Source organism: Daphnia pulicaria, chromosome 10 (assembly GCF_021234035.1).
Source record: "Daphnia pulicaria isolate SC F1-1A chromosome 10, SC_F0-13Bv2, whole genome shotgun sequence".
Classification (NCBI taxonomy): Eukaryota; Metazoa; Arthropoda; class Branchiopoda; order Diplostraca; family Daphniidae; genus Daphnia; species Daphnia pulicaria.
The window spans coordinates 5,068,536-5,092,186 of NC_060922.1; the positions used below are offsets into that span (position 1 = coordinate 5,068,536).

At 40.3% G+C, this 23,651-nt stretch overlaps 4 protein-coding genes and 1 long non-coding RNA gene across 6 annotated transcripts; 3 read left to right on the forward strand and 2 right to left on the reverse strand.

The window, feature by feature from the left end:
* Positions 1-383: 383 nt before the first annotated feature.
* Positions 384-6,830, reverse strand: LOC124314373. Its single transcript, XM_046779489.1, has 9 exons — positions 6,026-6,830; positions 3,805-3,876; positions 3,371-3,544; positions 3,038-3,292; positions 2,763-2,923; positions 2,438-2,681; positions 2,245-2,363; positions 2,032-2,169; positions 384-1,967 (listed from the first exon to the last, which is right to left on the reverse strand). The coding sequence occupies exons 2-9, from the start codon at positions 3,872-3,874 to the stop codon at positions 1,167-1,169; spliced, it is 1,962 nt and encodes a 653-aa protein (XP_046635445.1). The 5' UTR covers positions 3,875-3,876; positions 6,026-6,830; the 3' UTR covers positions 384-1,166.
* A 1,217-nt stretch (positions 6,831-8,047) lies between these two features.
* Positions 8,048-9,773, reverse strand: LOC124313885. Its single transcript, XR_006911043.1, has 3 exons — positions 9,411-9,773; positions 9,029-9,333; positions 8,048-8,889 (listed from the first exon to the last, which is right to left on the reverse strand). It is a non-coding gene; the product is annotated as an uncharacterized LOC124313885 (long non-coding RNA).
* A 5,600-nt stretch (positions 9,774-15,373) lies between these two features.
* LOC124314554 (probable cytochrome P450 49a1) lies at positions 15,374-17,968 on the forward strand. The gene is made up of 11 exons (XM_046779750.1): positions 15,374-15,713; positions 15,801-15,933; positions 16,002-16,226; positions 16,293-16,369; positions 16,446-16,647; positions 16,709-16,865; positions 16,931-17,100; positions 17,162-17,240; positions 17,377-17,499; positions 17,575-17,661; positions 17,736-17,968. The coding sequence occupies exons 1-11, from the start codon at positions 15,581-15,583 to the stop codon at positions 17,841-17,843; spliced, it is 1,494 nt and encodes a 497-aa protein (XP_046635706.1). The 5' UTR covers positions 15,374-15,580; the 3' UTR covers positions 17,844-17,968.
* A 155-nt stretch (positions 17,969-18,123) lies between these two features.
* LOC124313883 (probable cytochrome P450 301a1, mitochondrial) lies at positions 18,124-21,223 on the forward strand. 2 transcript variants are annotated; one of them, XM_046778718.1, is made up of 12 exons: positions 18,124-18,209; positions 18,701-18,969; positions 19,073-19,205; positions 19,260-19,484; positions 19,571-19,647; positions 19,732-19,933; positions 20,010-20,092; positions 20,174-20,253; positions 20,320-20,492; positions 20,563-20,641; positions 20,717-20,923; positions 21,001-21,223. In XM_046778718.1, the coding sequence occupies exons 2-12, from the start codon at positions 18,708-18,710 to the stop codon at positions 21,109-21,111; spliced, it is 1,632 nt and encodes a 543-aa protein (XP_046634674.1). In that variant the 5' UTR covers positions 18,124-18,209; positions 18,701-18,707; the 3' UTR covers positions 21,112-21,223. The 2 variants fall into 2 exon arrangements, with proteins under 2 accessions (XP_046634674.1, XP_046634675.1); XM_046778719.1 differs by having other exon boundaries at positions 18,147-18,205.
* A 493-nt stretch (positions 21,224-21,716) lies between these two features.
* On the forward strand, positions 21,717-22,850 carry LOC124314555 (serine/threonine-protein kinase pim-3-like). Its single transcript, XM_046779751.1, has one exon. The coding sequence runs from the start codon at positions 21,717-21,719 to the stop codon at positions 22,848-22,850; it is 1,134 nt and encodes a 377-aa protein (XP_046635707.1).
* The last annotated feature ends 801 nt before the right edge of the window (positions 22,851-23,651 follow it).

Genomic DNA, 23,651 nt, shown 5'->3' on the forward strand with positions numbered 1-23,651 from the left:
GACAATTGCCATCAGATGTCTCAGTGTAAATCTCCCAATTGTCTAAGAGGAAAGCCCATTATTATTTCACTTGCACGTTAAACAAATGACAAGACTTTGAATTTTCCCGAGTAAAGATCTAGGCCATGAAATTCTCAGAGACAAAAAGACCTCTGACGGCTTACTTCCTTTGTGTCGATGCATCACAGATATAAGTTGCGGCCAACCCCCGAAGGCGATGACGTAATCGACAAATTGACCGAGTGACCGGCCTTACATTTCCAAACAACACGCGCCATGAATTGGAAAGTTTCTTGTAAATGAGATCCAATTTCATTCAGGCTCGTATTTACGTCATACGACACGTCTTCCGACTCAAATTCGGTCGTAACAAAACACTCGACAATGTGCCACCGTCAATTTATTTGTCAAGAGGAGTCAATCCATGACTGTTTTACACGCCATATTTAAAAGAGAAAAGAAATGGGAGGGGCACTGAGACGAATGACAATCCAAGACACACGGTAAAGTGTTCAAATTAAATGAATAATTAATAATACACAGAATTCCGCGCTCTCAAAAACACATGTCTAAATACACAGTTTCTATTTAATGTATATGTTCATTCTGTTCAAACTCGTTCTTTCTTGTCGCTTGGCATTTCAATTGATATAAACAAAGGAAAGTGGGGTGACGATGACGTCTCACATTTACAGGTGTGAAGGGGGTAGCATATCGATTCGTTGGCACAGGTAACTGAATTTTTTAAATTGAATTAAAAGATAACCCGGCAACACAAAGAGGATTATAATACGTGTTTTGTTCCTTTTTTACAAAATAACCAATATTTTTGTTTTTCTTCCTTCAAACCAATCAATAAAAGGTCGTAAACGCAATGTGTGTAATGTGTGTGAAACGTGAATTAGAATTTAAAAAAGAAGGGTATATAAGGAGAAAATGGGTGTTGTTGTTTTTCTATCGGTTTGGTTGGTCGGTTGGTCCCTCTTCGTTGATAATGATGAGATGGGACCTCGGACACGCACACTCACACGCACTCAATGTTGTTCTTTTTGTTTTGTTTTTTGAATTGACCAACTTTTCCCGAGTTGTCTTCACAATAAAAACCCGAGATCGCCTAATTAAGTAGATCCCTAATCAAAATTCGAAAGAAAATTAAAAGTATATGACTAGTGGAGAACGACCACATCGGCACCGGATTTCGAAGAGGCCGCACTGCTGCTGGTCGTCGTGTTGGCTTTCTTGCTGAACATGATCCGGGCGTCAGCTGTCGATGGCGATAATGGAGGGGCGGTTGGCGATCTTTGAGCGATCTCTATCGTTCTCTCCGCTTTGTAGCGACTGCTGTCGGGTAGAGGTAACTGAACTCGGCTGGATGGTTGCGGCTGGATCGGTGCCGTAGTAGCAGGGCTCCTCGTCAACCCATATGACTGCCGAGGCTGTTGCTGCTGCTGCTGCTGATCCGGCGTCGGTCCAGTCGCCATCACTGGATCCCCGTTTTTATTGTCAAAGAGAGACTCACGAGTCTGGCAAGCGTGATCGACCATTTCAACTTCCTCTTCTTCATCGTCGTCGTCTTCGTCGACGTCTTCGTCCTCGTCGCTATCGCGTCCGGATGATTCCGCCAGCCCGTGGAGAGTGTTGCCAGGATATTGGCGATCTTCTCCCAAGATTTTATTATTTCCAGCTGCAGCTGAAGTCCCCGGAAAGTGTTCAATGCTCACGCACGAGTCGAGAAATCCGTTGGGTGTCGTCGGACTGGACAGCGAACGGGACGTCGACGTCTGTTGTCGCGGTCGCTGCTGGAACACTTCCTCATCCGTCGTTGTGGCTGTGCCTCTTCCTGATTGATGGCGACTCTTGTTTTTGCCGTGAGTCATCGGGAGACCTCCCGCCATTTGATGGGGGGCCTTGGATGACGTGTCGTCAAAGACGTCCAGTCGATCCTCTCTCGATCGCGATCTCCTTGCCTATCGAAAGTCAAATGGATTCTCAAACGTTGAATGAATTTCAAAGACAAATGAATCTGGATACCTGGTAATCGGTGTGATCGGCTCTGAGTTTGCGAATGCAATTAAAGAAACAGCTGAAGCAGAGACCGAAGAGCGTGAGGCAGAAGATGGTCAAAATGACAATAATGTGGTCAGAGGACATGACTTTTTTCCGCACCACCTGAACGAGAAAATGACGAAACTTAATTTTTAAAAAAAACTATCAATCAGATTGAAACAGCTGTTGAAAAAGAACCTTGCAATTTTCCTCGTCGTAACGGAACTTGCAATTGACCCGGCCGTTGCATCGCAGTGAACTGTCGATACAAACGGCGTCTTCGCAATCGAACTCGGAGGCGATGCATTTGGCAGTTCCTATATTATAAGAAAATCTGGTTAGTTTTCGCGATTTGATTGATATACGAACGAGAGGGTAAAAAGAAACGGACCTTCAGTTTCACGATAAAGAGTGACGGCAGTGAAGAGAGCCTCGAAAGTGGACCGCAAGGCCGTGTGATGAGCAAAGAGCCTCAAGTGGAGAATATTCGACTTGGAGAGGACAATATCAATTTTAGAACCGCAGAAAAGACGCAAGCGATGGCGTAAGTCTGTCATTTCGCCAAAGATTTCAATAAAGTTGAGGTCACACTCGTTGGGCGCCATCAGCGCATAACTCGGGAAACTCAACTGAATCTTGAAAAATGAAACCGCAAAAATGTCAATTAAGTTCAAAACCGTTCAAAACTGAGCACAATGGACAGACACGGTACGTACTTTGTGCGTTTCGGCCACGGTGATGACCCAGGTGCAGTCCAGCGGCACCTGGAAATCTTTCGAATGATTGACCATCTCCTCGGGAACATCCGACCGGCTAAAAGTGCCATCCAATCCGGTCACCTGGAATCGGCAGGAGCCTTGGTCAGGTATCCTGGGTGCTATAAACGTGAGGCACACCACGTTAATTGAATTAAGTTCAAATTTAAAAAAATCAAATCATCATTCGATGATGAGCAACCACCACCGCCCGTACCGATAGGACGAGACCTTACCAGGGTCGGGCAGGAATTGATACACGGCCCTGAAACCGGTGTACTCGATGTTATCGTCCGTAGTGAAGCGAAGCCACAGGTGTCGCTCCGACGACGTGATGACGGGGGGGAAAGTCCGGCCGCAATATCGACCCACCAGTGTAGAATAGCCGTGAGCCCCGTCACGGATCTCCAAAAAGTCGTACAGGCAATGTTCATGCGGCTCGATATCGAACATGTCACGGAAATCGACACGAATCACGAAGCCAGGCTCGGCTGCAAATGTGAGACAAATCAAATTTTGAATTTGCCGCTATTTTCTTTGGCCAAAAAATAAATAAAAGAATTGAAAACCTTTGAGGACGAGCAGACAGTCGACTTTAGCCGGATAATTGGCCGGATGTCCAGGCGAGTAAAACTCTTGTCGGGGAGGCATCCCCACGGAGAAATTGTAGCAGCGGACATCTTCTAGCGAGGCTTCCACCGGGTCTTTGATCTGAGACATTACCACCAGGTCACTCCTCCCACCTAATTTTTTGTGAGTGTTGGAATTGATTTGTAGTTGTAAAACACAGTGAAACTATTTAGACGAAATGCAGACGACGACCCAGCAAAAAAGATCTCTGATGAGTTTTCACAACTCTGTTGTTGATGCGTGACACCAAGTCCTTTTACTAATGAATCAACAACAGACGGCGGACGAAAATAAACGACCGAATGAACCAACATTTGGCACGTCCGATTCTCTGAAATATTTCCGTCTAGACACACACATTTTGTTTTCGTACCTGTGAGAAAGTGACCGTTCACCTCCGACCAGCAGATCAGCGTCATCAACAGAAGAATTATCCAGTCCATCTCTGTTTGAATTGAAATCAAAGAAAATTGCCATTAAAATTAGCCAAATGAATTTATTATCGTAAAACACTCATCCGCGCATTGGTTGGGACGTGAATGTTCGACTCATTTGATTTACGGTGCTGGTACGCCAGCAGCATTTTCCATAAGGGTGCTACGTGAATCTAAACACAAGATGAATTATAGCCGCATTTTGATTTACGATCGCCCATCTTGGCTGGGCGGCCCCTACGGCAGCAGCAGTCTATTGGCTTAAAAAACAAGAAAATGATGGCTCCAGTCCCAGTTTAACTCGATTCTTTTTTTGCTGCTCTTCCTCTTTCAATAGAATGAAAAAGCAAACAAGAAAGAAGTGGATTGAGGAATGTGGTTGCGATGGCGGAATTCCATCGGCCCGCTGCTATACACCATACTCTCGTCGACACCAACGTGAGCCGAGTCACGAGTCAACCCCCGCCGTCTTTTGCACAATATCCGTCGCCGTCTACTTGACTGCTCGTCGGACTCGAATTCTTCCAGGTTGAATACTACTGTACACACAGCCATGACCTCACGAGCCGGGTATGTCTGCTCCCCTCTCATTCAGTCTTTTGGAAATGAACATGATACATCAAAACGACGATGATAGAGCAGAATGAACGGAACGGAACATGCCCGTCTTCTTCAGACTGTTTCTGTTTGCTTGACATTCCAAAAAAAACAAGAAACAAAAAATCGCGTCAAACTTTTCTTCTTCTTCTTTTTTTGAGAGGTTGCTGTACACTCGATCTCATGCCGTGCTGTGTGTCTCTCTCGTCTGCTGGGCATGGATGAGAGAGGTGGCTATGAATCCAGTTTGCCGGGTCTTTTCGGAACCTTGGCGCCCAGCCAACATTTAGGGACGGATTGAAAGGGCACGAAAATAAAAATGGAAAAAAAAGAAAACCCAACACACTTGCTCATGGAAATAACTGTAGAAACATACGAAATTATCGAATAAACTACGGGGGGATTTATAAGGAACGGATGCGGTTGGGAGAATGACACGAAATAAGCCAACGCCATCCATCTTGATTTCCGTGCATCTTATAGGCCCGTAGATTTTCTCGGAATGGAAGAACCAGAATAAACTGCAAAGGCAGGGAAACGACCGAATATGTTCCAATTTCATTCGGGGACCCAGATGTGTACATGCCAAAATGCCAAAAAAAAAAAGGCAAGAATGAAGGAAAAAGTATTGAAACTGTGGAAGATTTTCAGTCTGTCAGATTCTACCTAGACATCCATTACGGGACGATCTTCAACCCGCCAAAATCTCGTTGGTTTTTGTTTTTTTCTTTTTTCTTCTTCACGGAGTTGATTTGGAAAACGAATCGATCGTTGCCATTGACTCAAGGTATTCCGGGAATGCCTTGGCAACTTTTGGGAAGAGAGGGGAGGGGAGAGATATTAACCTGCTGTTCTTAGCCGGTTTGACTTATTTCTCGGTTCAAAAAAGAAACGCGGATGAACGAACGAACGAACGTTTATACACTCCAAGAAACATGCGAGCTCCAATTAGTTAACCAACTGTCCATCACCCTCCTGTCAGCAGCTTGATTTTTGTTTTTGTTTTCTTCAAACCTTCACATATCGTTTGGAATTTTTGATTTCCGGCGGAAACGCGTTTCGGTCGGATCATCTTTCCAAGGATCTTATTTAGATACCAACGGAAAAAATTCAAGAACTTGGTGGTGCTCTAGTGTGTGGGTTGATAAGGAGGTCGAATGGAAGAAGAGAAGGCGGTGGGGAGGGAGTGTGTGTTTCCAGTACGGATGCGTGAAACGCAAGGGGACACGTACACAGCACAGAATCCCGCAACCATCGTTGGTCCCCTTTCTTACAAAACTTAAAATAGCCGCCGCCGGCTGAAACATGGACATCTATAGAGAGTCTTGGGGGTCGGCCCCATAGTTCCGTTTTCTTTCTTTTGCTTCTTCTTCTTCTATATTCGATGCCGGCCATGGTTTCCCACCGGTTTTCCCAGTCTCACTTGAAACGACATAGTCGAAAAGCATTGTCCACTTATTGGGCCAGCAGCGGGATAAATAAACAAGAAAGACTGTTGGGACAAATAAACGACGGACATGTGTTGTTGGGGGAAACACTATATTAGAGTAAACGTAAACTTACTGGTGCGTCGTCGCTGATGGTCGATGCTGTTGCTTCATACCTCCAAACGGTGGTGGTACAACCCATTCAGACTGGCCCGCGAGTCAGTCAGTCAAAGTACGCGGAGCACGGCACGTCGGGACACCGGGAAAACTGCATCCAGCACACACAAAACAACAGACACTCGACGGACGGATCACACTACATCGGCGCGCGATGAACCAAACAAAACAAAAAGTCAAAAAGAAGAAGAAAGAAAAGCACCAAACACGTCCGAGTCCCGGACCGAGATGTAAAAAAGAGGTCCCTAGTTCAGGTTCTTGGCCGGAATCGGAGCTGCGGAGAGCGTCGGAACTGCCGCTATACATCCGATGGACTGATTTCAAGTTGTCGCTCTCCTAAGACTCTCTCGTCTCCGCTCAACTTCAAAACCTCCTTCTGCCACCCCTCTGCATCCATTTTCCTTTTTTTCCTTTGAGACTCTCAGCTGTTTCGGGTTGGCCGGATCGGCGCGAATCCGCGGAGTCGAGGAACTCGGCCCAAAAAATTTCCTTTTTCTTTCTTTCAAAGAAACCCTTTTGGTTATGTCCCCCGCCCCAGCACCGCATACCATCGCACTCCCACAGGACACCTATGAAAAAGAAACAAAACACAAGTCAAGCAACTTGGAGAGAGAGAGAGAGAGGCTGTGTGGTGTTTTGTTGTTTGGTTTTTCTTGTTTCTTCTCTCTCTCTCTACGAGAGAATTCCCGCTGACTCTTTTTTGCTGTTGCCTTTTATTCTGCGGCTGTTGCGCTCCGCTCTTATACATTTTCTCTCAGCTGCTCTCCGAGTCAAAAATAAGCTCGGCGTCCATGGGCGCTACTAGGATGGCGTTTGGTGTATGTGTACGTTCCACCCGAATTGTGGACAAGGGGGGAAAAAACAAAGAAAATAGAAATATAAAAGTTCGGACGACAACAAAACCTTCGTATTTAGGTTGTTTTGTTTTGTTTTGTTTTGTATTTTTTCTCCTACCGGAAAACAAGGACTTTGGCTGATGCGGATGCAGCTAGCCTTGCCTTGGTGTTATTTGAATTGCTGAAGGAGCTTTTCGTTATAAGGAATCGAGTTGCCGAAAGCTCTAATGGATCTTGGCTCCGTGTCTATCTCGGACCGCTGAGGATTCTTCCAGACTTGTGTATCGGTTATATGTTAGACGCCTTTGGGTTGGCTTCTCTCATTCGCCGCCAGTACAGTTGAATGCTGTAAAACTCAAAAACCTTGTCCAAAAAACAGCCGACATGTTCAACAACAAAAAAGGGGGCGACATTGACGAAATACGCGAGGGGAATTACGATTTAATTAAGGAAGTTTTAAGTGTCGTTATCTAAATTCTGCGCTCTATTAGGGTCACGTCACATTTTATCGGTTCGTGCAAATACGGAAAAACCTCAAAAACACCCAAATGAGGCCAGACAACACTGACTGTGTGTTTTATTATACAGCAAATTACGCATATTATTATCGACTGTCGCCATCTGAAATCCGGGTGAAGCAAAAGTCCGTCAAGTCTTGAGCAATACTTTCATGTTTTTCTCGTACATCAATTGCAGACTGTGAGCTGTGCGTTAGACACAATTGGTCGTAGGAACTCTTTGCCCACGTCTAGCGTCGGGTCTCGTACCCAATCACCGAGCCCATTAACGTAAAATCAATAGATATACGCCCAGTCTAAAGTTCGATCAACTGCGATTGGATCGGCTCCATCTTGTCTCTTCCAAGGTTTTTTTCTTTCATCCGAATGTTAGGAATATTAATTCTAATCCTGTGCCCAATAGTAACAACCGTGCTACTAAAACTCCAATTTAATACAGTATTAGCGCATCACAAATTATGGAAGACGGATACCTATGTATTATTTATTAAACTTGTGGTATAATAACTTTTATGCAGATCGAGAAAGATTGACAAAACTTACTATTAGAATTTTATTTGAATTCTCGCAGATTTTGCTACCGTGAAAAATAAAGTTTGGCAATTAGTCCACCAAAAGCATATTGTCATAATTCCCATAATAAACATTTTCCCGACTGCGAATGCTCAATCGATATTACATAATTCATTTTAAAGTCGCTAGCCAGTCGCTCGACAATTTACGACGTTCAAACAAAGACTTTGTATGCTTGTTTCCACTTGTATCATTTTAAGATATTGTACTGTCATTTCCAGCTCAGCCTATAAAACGCTGGAAATACAAAACAAATATTTGTACGAATAAAGGTCGAAAGTTAAAATACTTTACCTGTTATGCCAATGTGTATATTCCATACTCCATATGTCTGATGTTGAAACACCACCCCCTGTTGTCCTGTCAAGAAAAATCAACATTGCCTGGCAGATGAAATATCTATCAATCAAATTCAAAGCCCTGCCTATTTTTGTCCATAATCCAATCAAAAATAATAAGGAAAGCTTTTTAAAACAAAGTGTTGTGTGTAGTTTAGAAAGACATTGTACTGTAAAAGGTGCAGTTCAAATAGGAACTGGAACTTGTACCGTTTAGATTGATGAGATTACCACGATGAAAAGGAGGGGAAACTGGAATGTTCTGTTTGCGATGTTTGATACATTGACATTGATGACTGTCATTATGGGCCGCCGTCGCATCGGCACCCGCCGCCCGCCGCGGAAAGACTCGGCCTCGACGCGTCAACATTTTCAAAAAGAGAAGAGGGACAACATCCGCCGACGGAGCGACATCCTCACGGAAACAGAACAGGAATCGGTGCCAAAATGTGTCCGCAGTAGCAGATGTATCGTTTCCCCCGTTTAACATGAATATATATGCAGCTGGATAACACTCCAGCTCATTTGAAGTCATGCGGCATTGATGTGATTAAATAACTATGAAAATAGAAGTAAATAGCCTAAATCTTTTCACATTTACTGCTTACATCCATTAATACGACTAAAGGAAGTTTACATCGGAATCCGACTGAATTTCAAATACATGTTCATAAGCAGTGCTATTAAATCAACTTACAGCTGATGCAATGGTCTTTTATTTCCCCGGGAATCCAGACGTGAAACTGAAAATAAATTCAGTTACACCGAAGCCATCTCGTCTTTTCTTGATCAGCAAACACACCAGTTATCCATTTCTAGGCTAAGTAACCAACAATGACCAAGATTCTATACGGTACTCCTTACAAATCGTCAACGTTCTTATTCTGAGAAACTTCGAATTGAAAAAAGCACAAACGCAAATAGAAAACTGTTTCGCTGTTTCCAAGTACTTGAGGCCAATTTGTTTCGAAGCAGTGGCGAATTGGACACTTGGACGACAACCTTCTCGAGAAAAATGTGCCCGGATGAAGAAACAAATTTCAAATTATTTGATGGTTTGGGTAAGATATTTTTATTACCTATGTATTTTCACCTGCCTTTCCTTTTTCTTTTTTCCTTTTGTCTTTTGTTCACTCCCCTCAGACTTTACGGCTTTGACATTGAAAAGCGTAGCACAAAAGAGAGGTGAAATTGCTCTGTTATTACAGCGAACGCGTTGACGATTCATTCGAGGGAATCTGGGGAAATATTGCACGGAAATCATTCAAATGTTAGGCCTATGAAAGAAAGCATCGATTAAGTGCGTAGCGTGTATGAATTTGACCGCCTTTCAGCTTTTACTGTGCAGTTACGTTCGCTTAGCAAAAACATTAGTAAAACAGAATATTACACGTGTTTCATACAAAATTGGCCTCATAAGATTAGCAAAGGTCCAAATATGCAAAGTTGGTGAGAGATAGCATGATTGCACGTGCAAAGGTTTTATTTTAAATTGCGAACAAAATAAAAAAAATGTATTTCCCTTGATACAGTTTAACCCTGGGTGATAAAAATGGTCGTGTGTTCTTCCCTTTCCGAGAAAAGCTTATTTTCGTCACTCTACCTCTAGGTAAAGAGCTGGGAATGGAATAGCACCCTTGAATAAAATTTGAAAATGTCAAATTATGTAATAGTAGGCCGCTTCGATGATGGGAAAAAATATTTTTTTGATAGTTCGACATTTCTAAGCAAATGCTTGAATAATAAACCGACATAAAATCGATACTGCGCAATATGATTGCACGATACCGGCGATGAGGTAATGCGTAATAATAAAATTCTACACGGCAAAACATTGGTATTTTGAATTACAACAACATCCATTGTCAGTTTGTCTGTGACTAACAAGTGACTCGTGCCAAGAAATGTCGAGAAAATGAACGATTTCCGGCGAATCAAGAATTTTTATTTGGCACACTTACACCCGATTTTAGCGCAATTCTTTTTAAAATTGGTGAAATAGTAATACTTAAGTTTAAATTATAATGACAGTAATCATACGATACCGAATGTAAGGTTTCTTTGTCAAGATTTGTATTGTTTGTAATTATACTTTAAAAAATTTAAGTCGTTTAGGACCTATCTTTGCATCGCAATCATGGCGAACAAGGACCCCACGAACTTGAGAAATCAAATGCAGCCGTAAATTTCGGTTTGTTTCTCTATCAAATCACCAATACCTTTCTTAACACACAGAATGCATTTCAGCTTTTTTTAGTACGGCCGTTAGATAATACATTAGACAACATTGATAAACAATCGACTGACTGTCGCCGTATAGGGTAGTGATATTCGTTTCGTGCGCAATGATGTATTTACTTTACTATTATTTTTGAAAACTTACTTACGTTGCAAAGTATTTTTAATCTAGACTGTACGTAATGCGTATTTGACTTTTCTTGACCTTCAAAGTTGAGTACACTTATCGACAGAATAAAGTTGCAGTGTATCCGCAGCAGTGTATACAGGACCGCTATCTATAGCTAGCTAGCTATGCTATAATCTTTAGACACATTTTTATTATAGCTCGAGCACCCCAAACCGTTTGTCATTTCGTCCATAAAAACACGCCCTCATTGTTTACAATTTACATCATGGATAAAAATAAAATCAAGATCAATGTTTAAATGAAGAAATATCGGTGGTCAGCATAGCAACAGTGCTGGGAGGTTTCGAAATTTTTCCCACGTTCCGGCTCACCTGCTTTGAAGTTTTCTTCGTTTTTTAAATTTTTGTTCAACTTCAGTTTTCACTGATAATAATTGTCTTGAAAAACTACGCGACAGTTTGATTGTAGAAGTCACAGGACAGGACGTGCCCGAAATAACCGTTTTCTTCAACAGTATGCGCTCATTCGCACAAATCAGTCGATTTTGTGTATTATTACTTATTTTTTTGAAGCAGCAGTAATTATTATATAATATCCATGAAAATTAAACGAAGCAATAATCTGAATCAATAACAGGTCCGTTTGGTATATTTTAGTCTCAGCGGAAAGATAACTAAGACAAAGTAAATGACATGATTGACAACCAAATGCAACCATAAAGGTGAAGGTCAATGAGAATAGATCCAACTCCAGAGTACACTGTTCAAGAGTATATTCATTGTGCAAGCTCATCGTATATGCGTGGACAGTATCAACAAGATACCGGTAATTATTTTTAAACCGTCAAAATAAGCAATGTGTAAGAACTTATTGGTAAGAACGAATACAAATTATACTTATTTATTGCTTCACGCAACATGCGAGGAAAATCAAACAAAAGGCGAGTTTTATTATATTTGTATACTCAAATCAATGGGTAATTCCCTCGGCCAATTGTTTTTGTAAGCTGCTATTTTAAAATTCTGAACTCACCTTACGTATATAACATAGTCGATTAGTCGTTGTACACAAATTCGTGTTGTTCTACCCCGAAGTCAGAAGGTCGGGTCCAATGGTTTCATTGCAGTCATTCAGCTTAGTGGATGTAAAAGAGTTTCAGACACTTACGCACACATACATGATGCAGTAATGCGCAGTTTAGTTTTATCAGTGTCTGGCTGGACTTGTTTTCTATCAGAATCTATTTTTCCTTTCATTTGTCTTTAATACTTGCTCATTGTAAACTCCCACACTCAGGACTTGTCCGTCCATCTGTTTAGAAGATATAGAACCAAGAACTCAACCTATTAAGGCGATTTAATTTCAATTTGTTTTACATATCCTTGTTCTCGTAATGTACAAACCTTATTTTTCTATTATTGCCATTATTGCGGTTGTTTATTTGGTGCTAATTAAAGTTCATAACGACATATCATAGGGTAAATTCGTTTATTTAATTTGTATTGTTGAAATTTCAAATAATTCAGCATGAAGGGCTGTTAGACGTAAGTTTTTCGGTCATTTGTTCTACAAGAAAATCATTGGAGAAAGCTTTCTAAAATAAATCTCCCATCTTGAGAAAACAGCTATAATGTATTAACGAGTGAACAATAAAGAAATAATAATCCGATTTTTTATGTGGTTCTGTAAAATCGCAGGACAATTAAAATTACACAAATTATATGAGCTGAATGAAATTCAAGATCACTTATTAAACAAACATAACTGTGAATTGAGTGGACGGTATGGGAATAGTGTTGAATAGGATAGGCAATAGCCGTAATAACAGAAAAACTGTTGACTTACATAATGTACTACCATTTGGTTATTCAGTCTAGACATTAGTTAAAAAAATTAGTTAAAAAACAAAACAATTTTTTTTTTTTAAGAATTACTTAGAATTATTTTTTGTCAATTTTACCGCGACACAAAAAAAGATTTTTTTCTTAAAGATACGTCCGGTCTTTGTGGATATTTGAGGCTTTTATTTTTTGGTCCGGTTGTATTAGCAGCGGTAGCAGTCTGCCGTATCGTATTCGTTATTTTACAGAAGAAGGCAATTTATGAATACGAATATGAGCATTTGAACGTGAATTATCAGCTACTTTCAAGTCAAATGACTTTCACATTTGCTCCGATAAAATGTGTACATATCCCCGACGATCTCACAGTTGATTCGCTCTTCTAAACTAAACTTCAAAATCAGTTTCACATCCTTAGCTAATTCTTTTGTTTGAAATGGGACTTTACACGTCACCGCCGCTTGTTCCTTTGTCAGAGATACAGTGTGCAGTGAGTGGAAACCAAAACATTTACGTCAGGAGAATCAATTTCAATAGATTAAAGTGTCATTCGATTGACGCACGAACCTATTTTTCTCTCATAAAACCTTATACAAATTATTTGTGTCGAGTACATTAAGATATTTTCGTAAAACTGTAGTTTGCAGCCCACAAGAGGTTAACAATGCCGACTTATAGAAACAAAGACCTTTCCTTTTTTTAAGATTGGTTTTTCGATAATAATGCAATATAGTACTGTATAGTGAAAGTTGACGTAGCAAATTCTTCCATCAGATAGGCTGCCGTCAATTGTAATCAACTTGACTTTCGACTTGTTGAAATCTTGTTGAAATCATGGCTGCTTTTCAAACGGGTCGTAGAGTCCATTGCTGTATTTTATTTTAAATTCCATATGTCAACAAGCATTTGACCGCTTTAGAACATGCTAGATTCGATAGGAAATCTTCGTTGAGCCATCGACATCAAACTCGAACCCTCCCCATTGTCTAACCTGTGTTATCGATGGGCGGCCCGAACCCAGATTATTAGGGAACCGTTCAATTGTTAATGCCACGACAGCAATAGTTTTTTTTCTTCTCCCGCCATGCTTAACTGCTGCACGATTCCCATGCAAATGCGTGTGGGGCCATTGAGTTCGTACACAATGACTTACCCATTTGATGACGGTGATCGATATTTTAGTGGGAGGTGATAAAACTGCAAAGCAACCAGCAAAATTATTAGTTGTGAGACTCCTCGCAAGACCAAACGAACCCAAACCAAGGGCGCGAGTTCGAGTGTTTCGCGAACCGAGAACCAACGACACGGTAAGAGAAGTTCGTACATCACCGTACCTGTACGTCCTAGATTATATAAGCCATATAAACGCTAAGTGGCACATGTGAAGGTAGATCAAGAGTAAGTTAAGTTAAGCAGTACAGTTGATGGCTATACATGTTTAGAAAAAAGTGAAAAGCTGAAAATATTTATATGGTTCCCAATTTTACAAATATCTCAGATCCACACACACACAACAGAAGTGTAGTAGCCGTCAAATGTTAATAGCACCAGTTTTTACGGGGGAAACGAAGAACTTAAAAGAATTTTATTAAATCTGGAACATCTTCAATAGTTCAAATAGCATATTAGGTTACAGATTTATTTACAAGTTGCATGGCATCGACTGAAAAATATCCCCGCTTTTGTACAATTATTCCGCTGAATGCGCACACCAGTTCACAGAATTCATAGTTTTGTTTTTTTGTGTGTAAAATTTTTTAGTCGCTGCGAAAAAAACGCCTTTAGGGAAAATATCTTAGTTGCCAAATAGCTTAGGAAGTTCAAAGTCGTATATACTCCCACTCCACATTCAGGACCATTCTAAGAAGAACTGAAAGGGCGTTAGAGTATTTTAACGTTTCATTTCTTTATCACTAGATACGCTGGTTTTGAAAAGGTATGGCTTTTCATTCATATTGTAACAATATGTGTGCAGTATAAATCACTTTTACAGGTACAGTATAATAACTTTTATAATTCGGTGCAATTATTATTTCTTTAAATGTCAACAGCCTTTTACTGGCTTGCAAGTAACAGTAGGCCTAATTTAAAAAAAAATTTCTAAAAACTGAGTAGACCGTGATTTTCTGCAAATGACATTTGTGAAATTATTTTGTGTTTAGTTGTTGAATTTTCGCATAATCGGCGCATTAAGTGTCTTAAAATGGGTCGAACGGTGTTCTAATAGGGATTCTTGAAGGTAATTGAAACGTAATTATAATTCAACTGTGAAGCCGTGCATTTCTTTTATAAAACAAACAAGCTCTAAATTTAATTCTTCCTACGCGATAACTTAGTAATGCGAAATGGCTTTAAAAAAAGCTCCAGGTTGTCCTGGATATCATGTAGTGTTTCCCACTTTCCCTATCAGTAGAGCTTTATTGGCCAGTTACGTGTGGTTTATTCACGACCATTTTCGTCAACCGATATATCAATTCTCTTTTAAAATAAGAAACTTGGTGTTTGCGAGATAAAGATAGCCTCGATTATTTACAAGCACAAAAGTGGATGAGCAAACAGTGACCGTCTTGTTTAATCTAGTCGGAATTAATTTTTTGTTATGACTTTATTTTCACTCACCCAATCCACGACTGAGTACAATTGGGGTGTAGACGTTTGTACTTGAGGGAGGCCAACTTCCAACTACTTGCACCGTACGTTGACTCCCGATTGGGAAACCGTCATAACACGAGAACAGTTGTAGTTCAAATATAGAAGCATGAAAAGTGGATCAGATTCTATAGATAGATCTATGTACATCGACTTCTATTCAGAACAGAAATATCGATTGGTCTAGATAACTAGCATTGATTTTAGGTTGGAACCAAAATAACTCAAATAATATTTTTGATAATGGGCAGGATCGCCATTGGCTCATCCTCACTGTCAAATTTGACTGACTGACACGTGGACCTCCACCTTATCGCCCGCTACTTCCAGAGATTGTTCACCCAGCAGACATACTACAACGGCTGTGTCTGGTTCTTGTCATCCGTTCGCCATGAAAGACCCAAGGATCTCAAAAATAATCGAACCAACTTGTGAAACTGATAATGTCAAAACTTTTGAGGAGGTACCAGGACTTCGAGTTCTGCCAATCATCGGCACTACTTGGGGTTTTTTCCCACATATAGGTAAGATCCCATTGCTTTGTATGTATGATGAGTAGACCCTAATTAATTGAAACATTGCCCCACATCACAAATGGTCTGGTATCATAGGAGATGGAATACCTCTCAGTCGAATGCTGGAATTGCAAAAACTTCGATTCAAACAATTCGGTTACATCTGGCGCGATATTGTTCCGGGAAGGCCTCCAATCGTTTATACTGCCAGACCGGAAGATGTTGAAAAGTAATCGAACTATAATACACTTACCCCATGAGAAAATTAACTAACTATATCGTTTAAAAAAAAAAAAGACTGTTCAAAACAGAGGGTAAGCATCCTGTGCGACCCGGAATGGAAACTATTAAAGCTTACCGCGCTCAGCGGATCCAAGACTTCAGCTCTGCTGGCATTTTATTGTCAAGCGGCGAAGAATGGTGGAACACTCGCTCAAAAGCCCAGCACACTTTCCTGAAACCAAAGAACGTTACCCATTACATAACTGAACTAAGTGAAATAGCCGATGACTTTGTCAATAGGTATAAGCAAAGCTCTACTCACGCTCGTCTAAACTTACAGTATACGAACTATTTCTACCTTCACAGAATTCGATTGATCAGACCTGAAAACAATGAAATGACACCGGACTTTCTCAACGAGATGTACCGATGGGCACTTGAAAGTAAGTGTAGATTTTTAGCAATAATTATAATTCACCAAATATAATATACTAATAACATTTTGTCAAAAATTCTCAGCCGTGGGTGTAGTCGGCCTAAATACCCGACTTGGTTGCCTTCAACAGGACTTGGCTCCGGATTCAGAAGCGCAAAAGATGATAGATGCCGCCAACTTCTCGTTTTCTGCCATCAACGAATTGGAACACAAATTCCCCTTCTGGAAATTCTTCGTGACGCCAATGCTACGGAAACTGTACGACGCTCAAGATTTTTTTACTGAGTAGGTTGCATTGGGAATAGGAGCATAAAACATTTAAAATTCATTTTGGTTTTCCTATTAGGACGACTATAAAATACATCAATCAAACCGTGGAAGCTCTCAAAGGAAGTTCGTTTGATTCCTATCTCAGCATCATTGAACAGTTGCTGGTAAATGGAATGAACCCCAGTGACGTGACCACAATGGTTATCGATATGCTGATGGCCGGAGTTGACACTGTAAGGCATCACCACTTATTGCAATTAAATAAAGAATAAGTTTGTAATTATGAATTTAAACACAGAGCGCGAACACGAGTGCATTTTTGATCTACTACTTAGCGAAAAATCCTGACAAGCAAGAAAAGTTGCGAGAAGAGATTTTTTCCGTTATTGGACCCAAAGGAAGTCCCATTACCTCCAATGCACTCAACAATCTTCCTTACCTCAAAGCTTGCATCAAAGAAAGTTTCAGGTAGGCTGCATAAATAGCTACAAATTATGTTTTCAAGTTATTAACTCAAAATGGTTAATAGATTAATGCCGGCCGCAAATGCAAACGCACGCATCACTGATAAAGATCTCGTCCTATCTGGTTATAACATTCCAAAGGGGGTAAGTTAAAGACTATGATTTTCTAGCTATTTATTTGTCGTAACTCGTAAGCAATTTAACTGAAGACTGTTAAATATAAATGACTAAGAAAAAGTAAGAAAATTAAATCATATCTTTTTTTGGCATGTCTGTGTAGTCTCTTGTGGTTGCTCTACACCAACTGATGTCCCACCTAGACGAGAATTTCCCGGACGCCCAAAAGTTCATTCCAGAGCGCTGGATCAAAGGCGATACGCAAGAAAGCAAAACCCATCATCCTGTACTATTTTTTGTTTGATTTTTTATTGAATCGCTATTAAAATTACTAACATACCTTTTATAACCGTTTAATTAGTATGTGGTGATGCCCTTCGGTTCCGGAACGAGAATGTGCATAGGTCGAAAACTAGCCGAACTCGAAATTGATCAACTGATCATCAAAGTAAGATATTTCTAAATGCTTATAATTTCAATTGTCTCGTTGAAAACATCATAACTTATTTTTATTTCTCATAGTTGCTGCAAAACTTCAAGATTGAATATCACCATGAAGATATGAGTTGCTTCATGCGAGTCACCAATATGCCTGACCAACCACTGCTCTTCAAATTTATTGATTTATAATGTACATTCTATATATATTTTTTAAATAGCGATTTCGAAATACTAGCTGTACATATCTATACGCTTTAGGTCATTTGATGTACATATTGATTGTTATTGTTTGTCGAGATATCAATAGACGATGTGAACAATTTTGTCTGTTGGACTGTTTGAACGGGACAAGCTTTGGCGCCATTCGAAACTCAATGACCTTTTTCAATTGACGTTCGAAAAAGAAAAACCGCAACGTGCGCTGTGTTATTGGCTAGTCGCGTAGTACTATTTATCTTTAGTGTAGCCGCGCAGCCTTGCCAAGGCATGACAGTCCAAAAGTAGGTCTCAGTGTTTCACTGCTATCTGCACCGCCACCGCAGTCACGTAACGTAGGTAAGTTAATGTTTTTTTCAGTGTGTGCTGCACCTATTTAAATTTAAACGTAATGCATACAAGTCCGTGCCTTTGTTACTTAAGAGCCTTAACTATACGTTCACGCAAAATAGGATAGATAGTGGTGATGCAGCTTTCAAAAGAGAAACAGAACCCTTTGGACGATTCGTGTGTATTTTAGTGGGGCGTTCAGAACAGCTGACGATACTACATGCGCTATGTCAAAATCGATGCGGGTAAACGAAATACTAGACATTGGAGTCCACCGATTGGGTGGTGTGTAGGTCTCGGATTCACTCGGTTTACATTATGTAACCGACTGACGCTGGTGTCCTCGATCAACACAAAAAAGAACGAACTTTATTATTCAAGTGCGCATTTTCCCGTCAACAATCATTCGCGATAAGATCCAATTGTTTTGTTGGTGCATGTACTTTATCTCCGAGTAAGATAATGAATAGATCATTTTTTTTTACCTTGAACTTTTATAGGAACGTTATGATCGCAAGTATTGTCCTTGGTCGACTAAATGGCCGATTGGGGACGACTTATCAGCAGCTGGTGAATCAGCAGGCGCGCATTATCCAACGCAGCAAAGCCTCCGCCGCCGCTTCGCCCGAAGTGGTTTTGAAAAATGGCGCCAACGCCTCCAAGGCGGTGGAAGATGCGGAATGGAATAACGCAAAATCCTTTGATGAGATGCCCGGACTACGGTCGGTCCCAATTTTGGGAACTAGCTGGGCCATGCTCCCAGTTGTAGGTACCGTATGATGAACTTCTACTTCGTTGTTACATGAAAAAAGTTTGATGTAATAAGCCACGATAGAAAGAGAAATGAGGAGTGACTTAGGAATATGATATAGGTGCTGGGATACCGATTACCCGCATATTGGAATTGCATAAACTGCAATTCGAAAAGCACGGTTACATCTGGAGAGACATCATACCAGGAGCACCTCCTATAGTTTCGACCACAAGACCAGAGGACGCTGAAAAGTATTTACATCAATTTCGTTGATTCATCTAAATAGTTCAAAAACTTCTTTTCAGGGTGTTTCGTACAGAAGGGAAATTTCCAGAGCGCCCGGGGTTCGAAACATTGAAAGCTTATCGTGAAAAACGCATTGAGCAATTTAATTCGGCCGGTATTTTGGCAGGCAACGGAGAATCATGGTGGAATGTACGTTCCAAAGCCCAACAACCTTTTCTCAAAACGAAAAACGTCAACAATTACATTCCTGTATTGGGACAAATCGCGCAAGAGTTCATCGACAGGTTAATTTTGGATTTTATAACTTATCAATTTATTACAGACATTGTTTTTATTTTTTTTAATGGTCCTGTTTTTGGAAACGAAACAGAATTCGCTTGATCCGACAGGAAAATAACGAGATGAAACCTGACTTTGTCAATGAAATGTACCGGTGGGCTTTAGAATGTAAGCACACTTATAGGTTTCAATTTAAATTGATAGATAGCTTAAAACATGTCAAACATTCAAACAACAACAATTTCCATATAGCTGTAGGAGTTGTTGGCTTAAATACTAGGCTGGGGTGCTTAGATCCTAATCTAGCTCCAGATTCAGAAGCTCAAAAAATGATCAGCGCTGCAAATTTATCATTTGCTGCCGTTAATGAGCTCGAGTATGGTCTCCCCCTGTGGAAGTACTTCTCCACACCAAAGCTGCGCAGCCTTTACGAAGCCCAAGACTTTTTCACAGAGTATAATTTATTGACTCGACATTGCCTACTTTTTGATTTGTGATTTCCCAAATATCAAGAATGTTCTCTCATTTAGCACGGCTCTAAAGTATGTCCAGCAAACCCTAGAGGTAATGAAAAATCGGCCAGCTGATTCTGACGAAGATCCAAGCATTCTAGGTATTTATCAACCTTATTCATTCGCACTTTAATTTTAGGAAATCAAGTAATGGACTAATATACATTTTATGGTGTTTTCAGAGGAATTCTTCATTCGAGGAATGTCTCTCAAAGACGCTACTGGTATGGTAATCGACATGTTGATGGCGGGAATTGACACTGTAATATCGAATCACTTTATCATATCACGGAAAGCGCAGTTGTTAATCAAATAATTCTTGTAACAGACGTCACACACAACATCTTTCCTCCTATATTTCTTGGCGAGGAATCCAGAAAAACAAGAAAAGTTGCGAAAAGAAATACTTTCGGTCCTGGGACCTAAAGGTACACAGGTGATTACTCCCAGTGATTTAAACGAACTTCACTACCTAAAGGCCTGCATCAAGGAGAGTCTGCGGTTAGTAATTGTTTCTTCTTTCCGACTAAGTAATCTGAATTATTCTTTCACCCCCTTTTTGGTTTTCCAGAATGAGGCCTGCTGCCGTCGGGAACGCCCGCATCATAGACAAGGAACTCGTTCTTTCCGGCTATCGTGTTCCAAAAGGAGTAAACCCTAATTTTGTTTAACTTAATTCCATTTGTAAAATTTTTGAGTTTTATAAGTCTTTCATTACTTTTAAGACTCTGGTGGTGTTCCTACATCAGTTGATGGCAGAAATGGATGAGTATTTTCCAAATGCTCAAGAATTTAAACCAGAACGTTGGATCAAGGGAGATCCAGAAGAGAGCCATCACCACAAGTACGTGGTACTTCCGTTCGGTTTCGGAACGCGGATGTGTATAGGTCGACGACTAGCCGAACTCGAAATGTGGCAACTAACGACTAAAGTATTTTATTTACTAAATTTGATTCTATGACTAGCGATCTCGTTTTTAAATGAATGACTTTAACAATTCTTTTCAAGATTCTACAAAATTTTAAAGTCGAATATCATTACGAAGATATTGGATGCCTCTCGAGGATAGTCAACGCACCTGACCAGCCACTGCGATTCAAATTCATTGACTTGAACTAATTTGAGGTTTTTTTTCATAAAAATTTATTTGCGGTTTTCTGTATAATCCAAAAAGTGCAAATTTGTATTCGTGATAATGTTCGAGCAAAATATAAACACATGAAATTTGAAATATTATTTTCCGTTCCTTCATTCAACCTAAATTTCCAATAAAATTTTGTGTATTTGTGTTAAGATAATAGAAGAGTGTAAAATAAATTAATTGATCAAAACATAAAACAATAGAGTACGTAAATTTAGCCTATGCAATAACCATCCTTGGGTAGACGATCGAGTAACCTCCAGGATACTATAAGACCCTATGATATAATTTGAGACTTTGTTTTCGGTAGATTTTAATATTTAAATATTTCTGTACAGTTATAATTGCGTGAACAATGTAACTAAAATTATAAATTTTGCAATATTTTGTTTTACAAACATTTCCCATGAGACCGTCGGTTTTATAACAGGAAATAAGATTGGTTAAGAGACTTGCGCTTCATCTCCGATCTCATCCAAAGGCATATAAGGAACCGAATATCTATTGAATTCATCATTCAGAAATCTCAGAAATGAAGAATAAGATTACTCGCCCTTCAACATCAATTAATCTGGGTATTAAGATGAATCAACACCGTGGAAACTGGAATTCATCCACAAAATTAATGACGAAATCAACTACCATTAAGTCATTACCCGGTATCAAAAAAACTTTGAACGATTTTAAACGAAAACCTTTCCGGGCTAGGACTGTTCCCCTAAGTCACTACGAAGAACCTTTTCACCCGATATTAAAGAAGAGGAAAGGATATGAGACCGTAAATGAATTAAACGAAAATACGACAAGGGCTTATCAAGTAGAAGAGATGATTCCCGAACAGCCCGCTTGTCCCGAAAAACAAAATCTCCTGGACACTCCGACGCATCTAGGCCTACATCAGCCGCTCTTGACTGCCAAAGAAAATTTCGACCACAATTACCGATTTGGTCATGTCTTGGGTAAAGGTGGCTTTGGCACGGTGTACGCAGCAACCCGCGTTTGCGACGGTCTACCCGTAGCCATAAAGAAAGTCAAGAGAAGTTCCATCACGAGCTGGTGTCAAGTGAACAATGAAATAGTTCCACTCGAATACAGTTTACTTCGTCAAGTGTCACAGTGCAGTGGCGTGGTCAAGTTACTAGACGCTTGTGACGCGGGCGACGCCTTTTATATCGTCATGGAGACTATGGAATCATGCCGAGATCTATTTGATTTCATCACAGAACAAGACAATCAGATTTTGCCCGAACACTTGGCCAAGAAATTCTTCCGACAAATAGTCGAGGCCGTCGTGCAGTGCCATCGGGTTGGAGTAATTCACCGCGACATCAAGGTCGAAAACATATTGGTGGATTTGAATACGCTAAATGTTAAACTGATTGACTTTGGAGCAGGCGCCCACGTCAAAAATACCTTCTATACGGATTTTAATGGAACGCACGTTTACTCTCCACCCGAATGGATCGTTCACGGAAAATACATGGGCGTACCAGCCACAGTTTGGTCTTTTGGCATCTTGTTGTATGTGATGATCTTTGGAGATATTCCCTTCGAGGAGGATGACGAAATCGTCAACGCTGTTCTGAACTTCCCACCTGGCAACCAATTGGCCTCTCAGCAATGTCGTGATCTGATACAAACTCTCCTCGAACCCAATCCCTCCAAACGGCCAAGTCTAGAGCAAATTTTGTCTCATACATGGTTATGTCCATGTTGATATATGAACATTCGTCTAATTATGCTGTTTCCATAAGCCATGTCAGCTGATTTGAATTCTTTAATAAACGCATTTGGCATTTATCCAGTTTATCGCTGCATCAAAGTAATAAATAATGGTAAATGAGCTAAGATATACTGTATAGATATATTAGTCCTTAAACGGAAGCGCCTTGTTGTTAGAAGTCGAAATTACCTCGGAAATTACGAGCAAAACCATTCCCCAACACACCCACTGTAGGGCGAAGATTCGATTTATTCAACTGTATGGTAGATTGGTAGGTTGTTGTGCGGTTTTGTACGGGAAAGCGACTCAACACCCAACACGATATGCAAATACATATAAAAATCAAAGACGACAAATTCGCCTGATGTTCGGAAGGGACAATTACGGCAAATTTTGTTCTTAATCGTTCTAAATATCATTAAGGAAATTTTACCATGCCCAAGGGGTTCTTAAAGCTGCTGGCCAAATTGCAATCGATGATATTGACTCCAACAACCAAAAACCCATTTCAAATTAACAAAAAGTTATGTAATTAGCAGGATTTATCCTATATGGTTAATATTCTTCCTACTTTAAAACGTAAATCCTACATGGAAATGTTGCGGTTAAAAAATTGATGGACAACCAATGACTGTTAATCCTTTGGCTTGCCGACTTTTTAAATTCATCGGTTTCATTGCGGCCTAACGCCCGGAATAATTCTTTAGTCTATATCCACTTGTTCGAGCCGGGCCGTGGACCCGCGCCCGTCCCGTAAGAAAATTGCCTTGATGACGGTTCCCAGTTTTTCGTTCG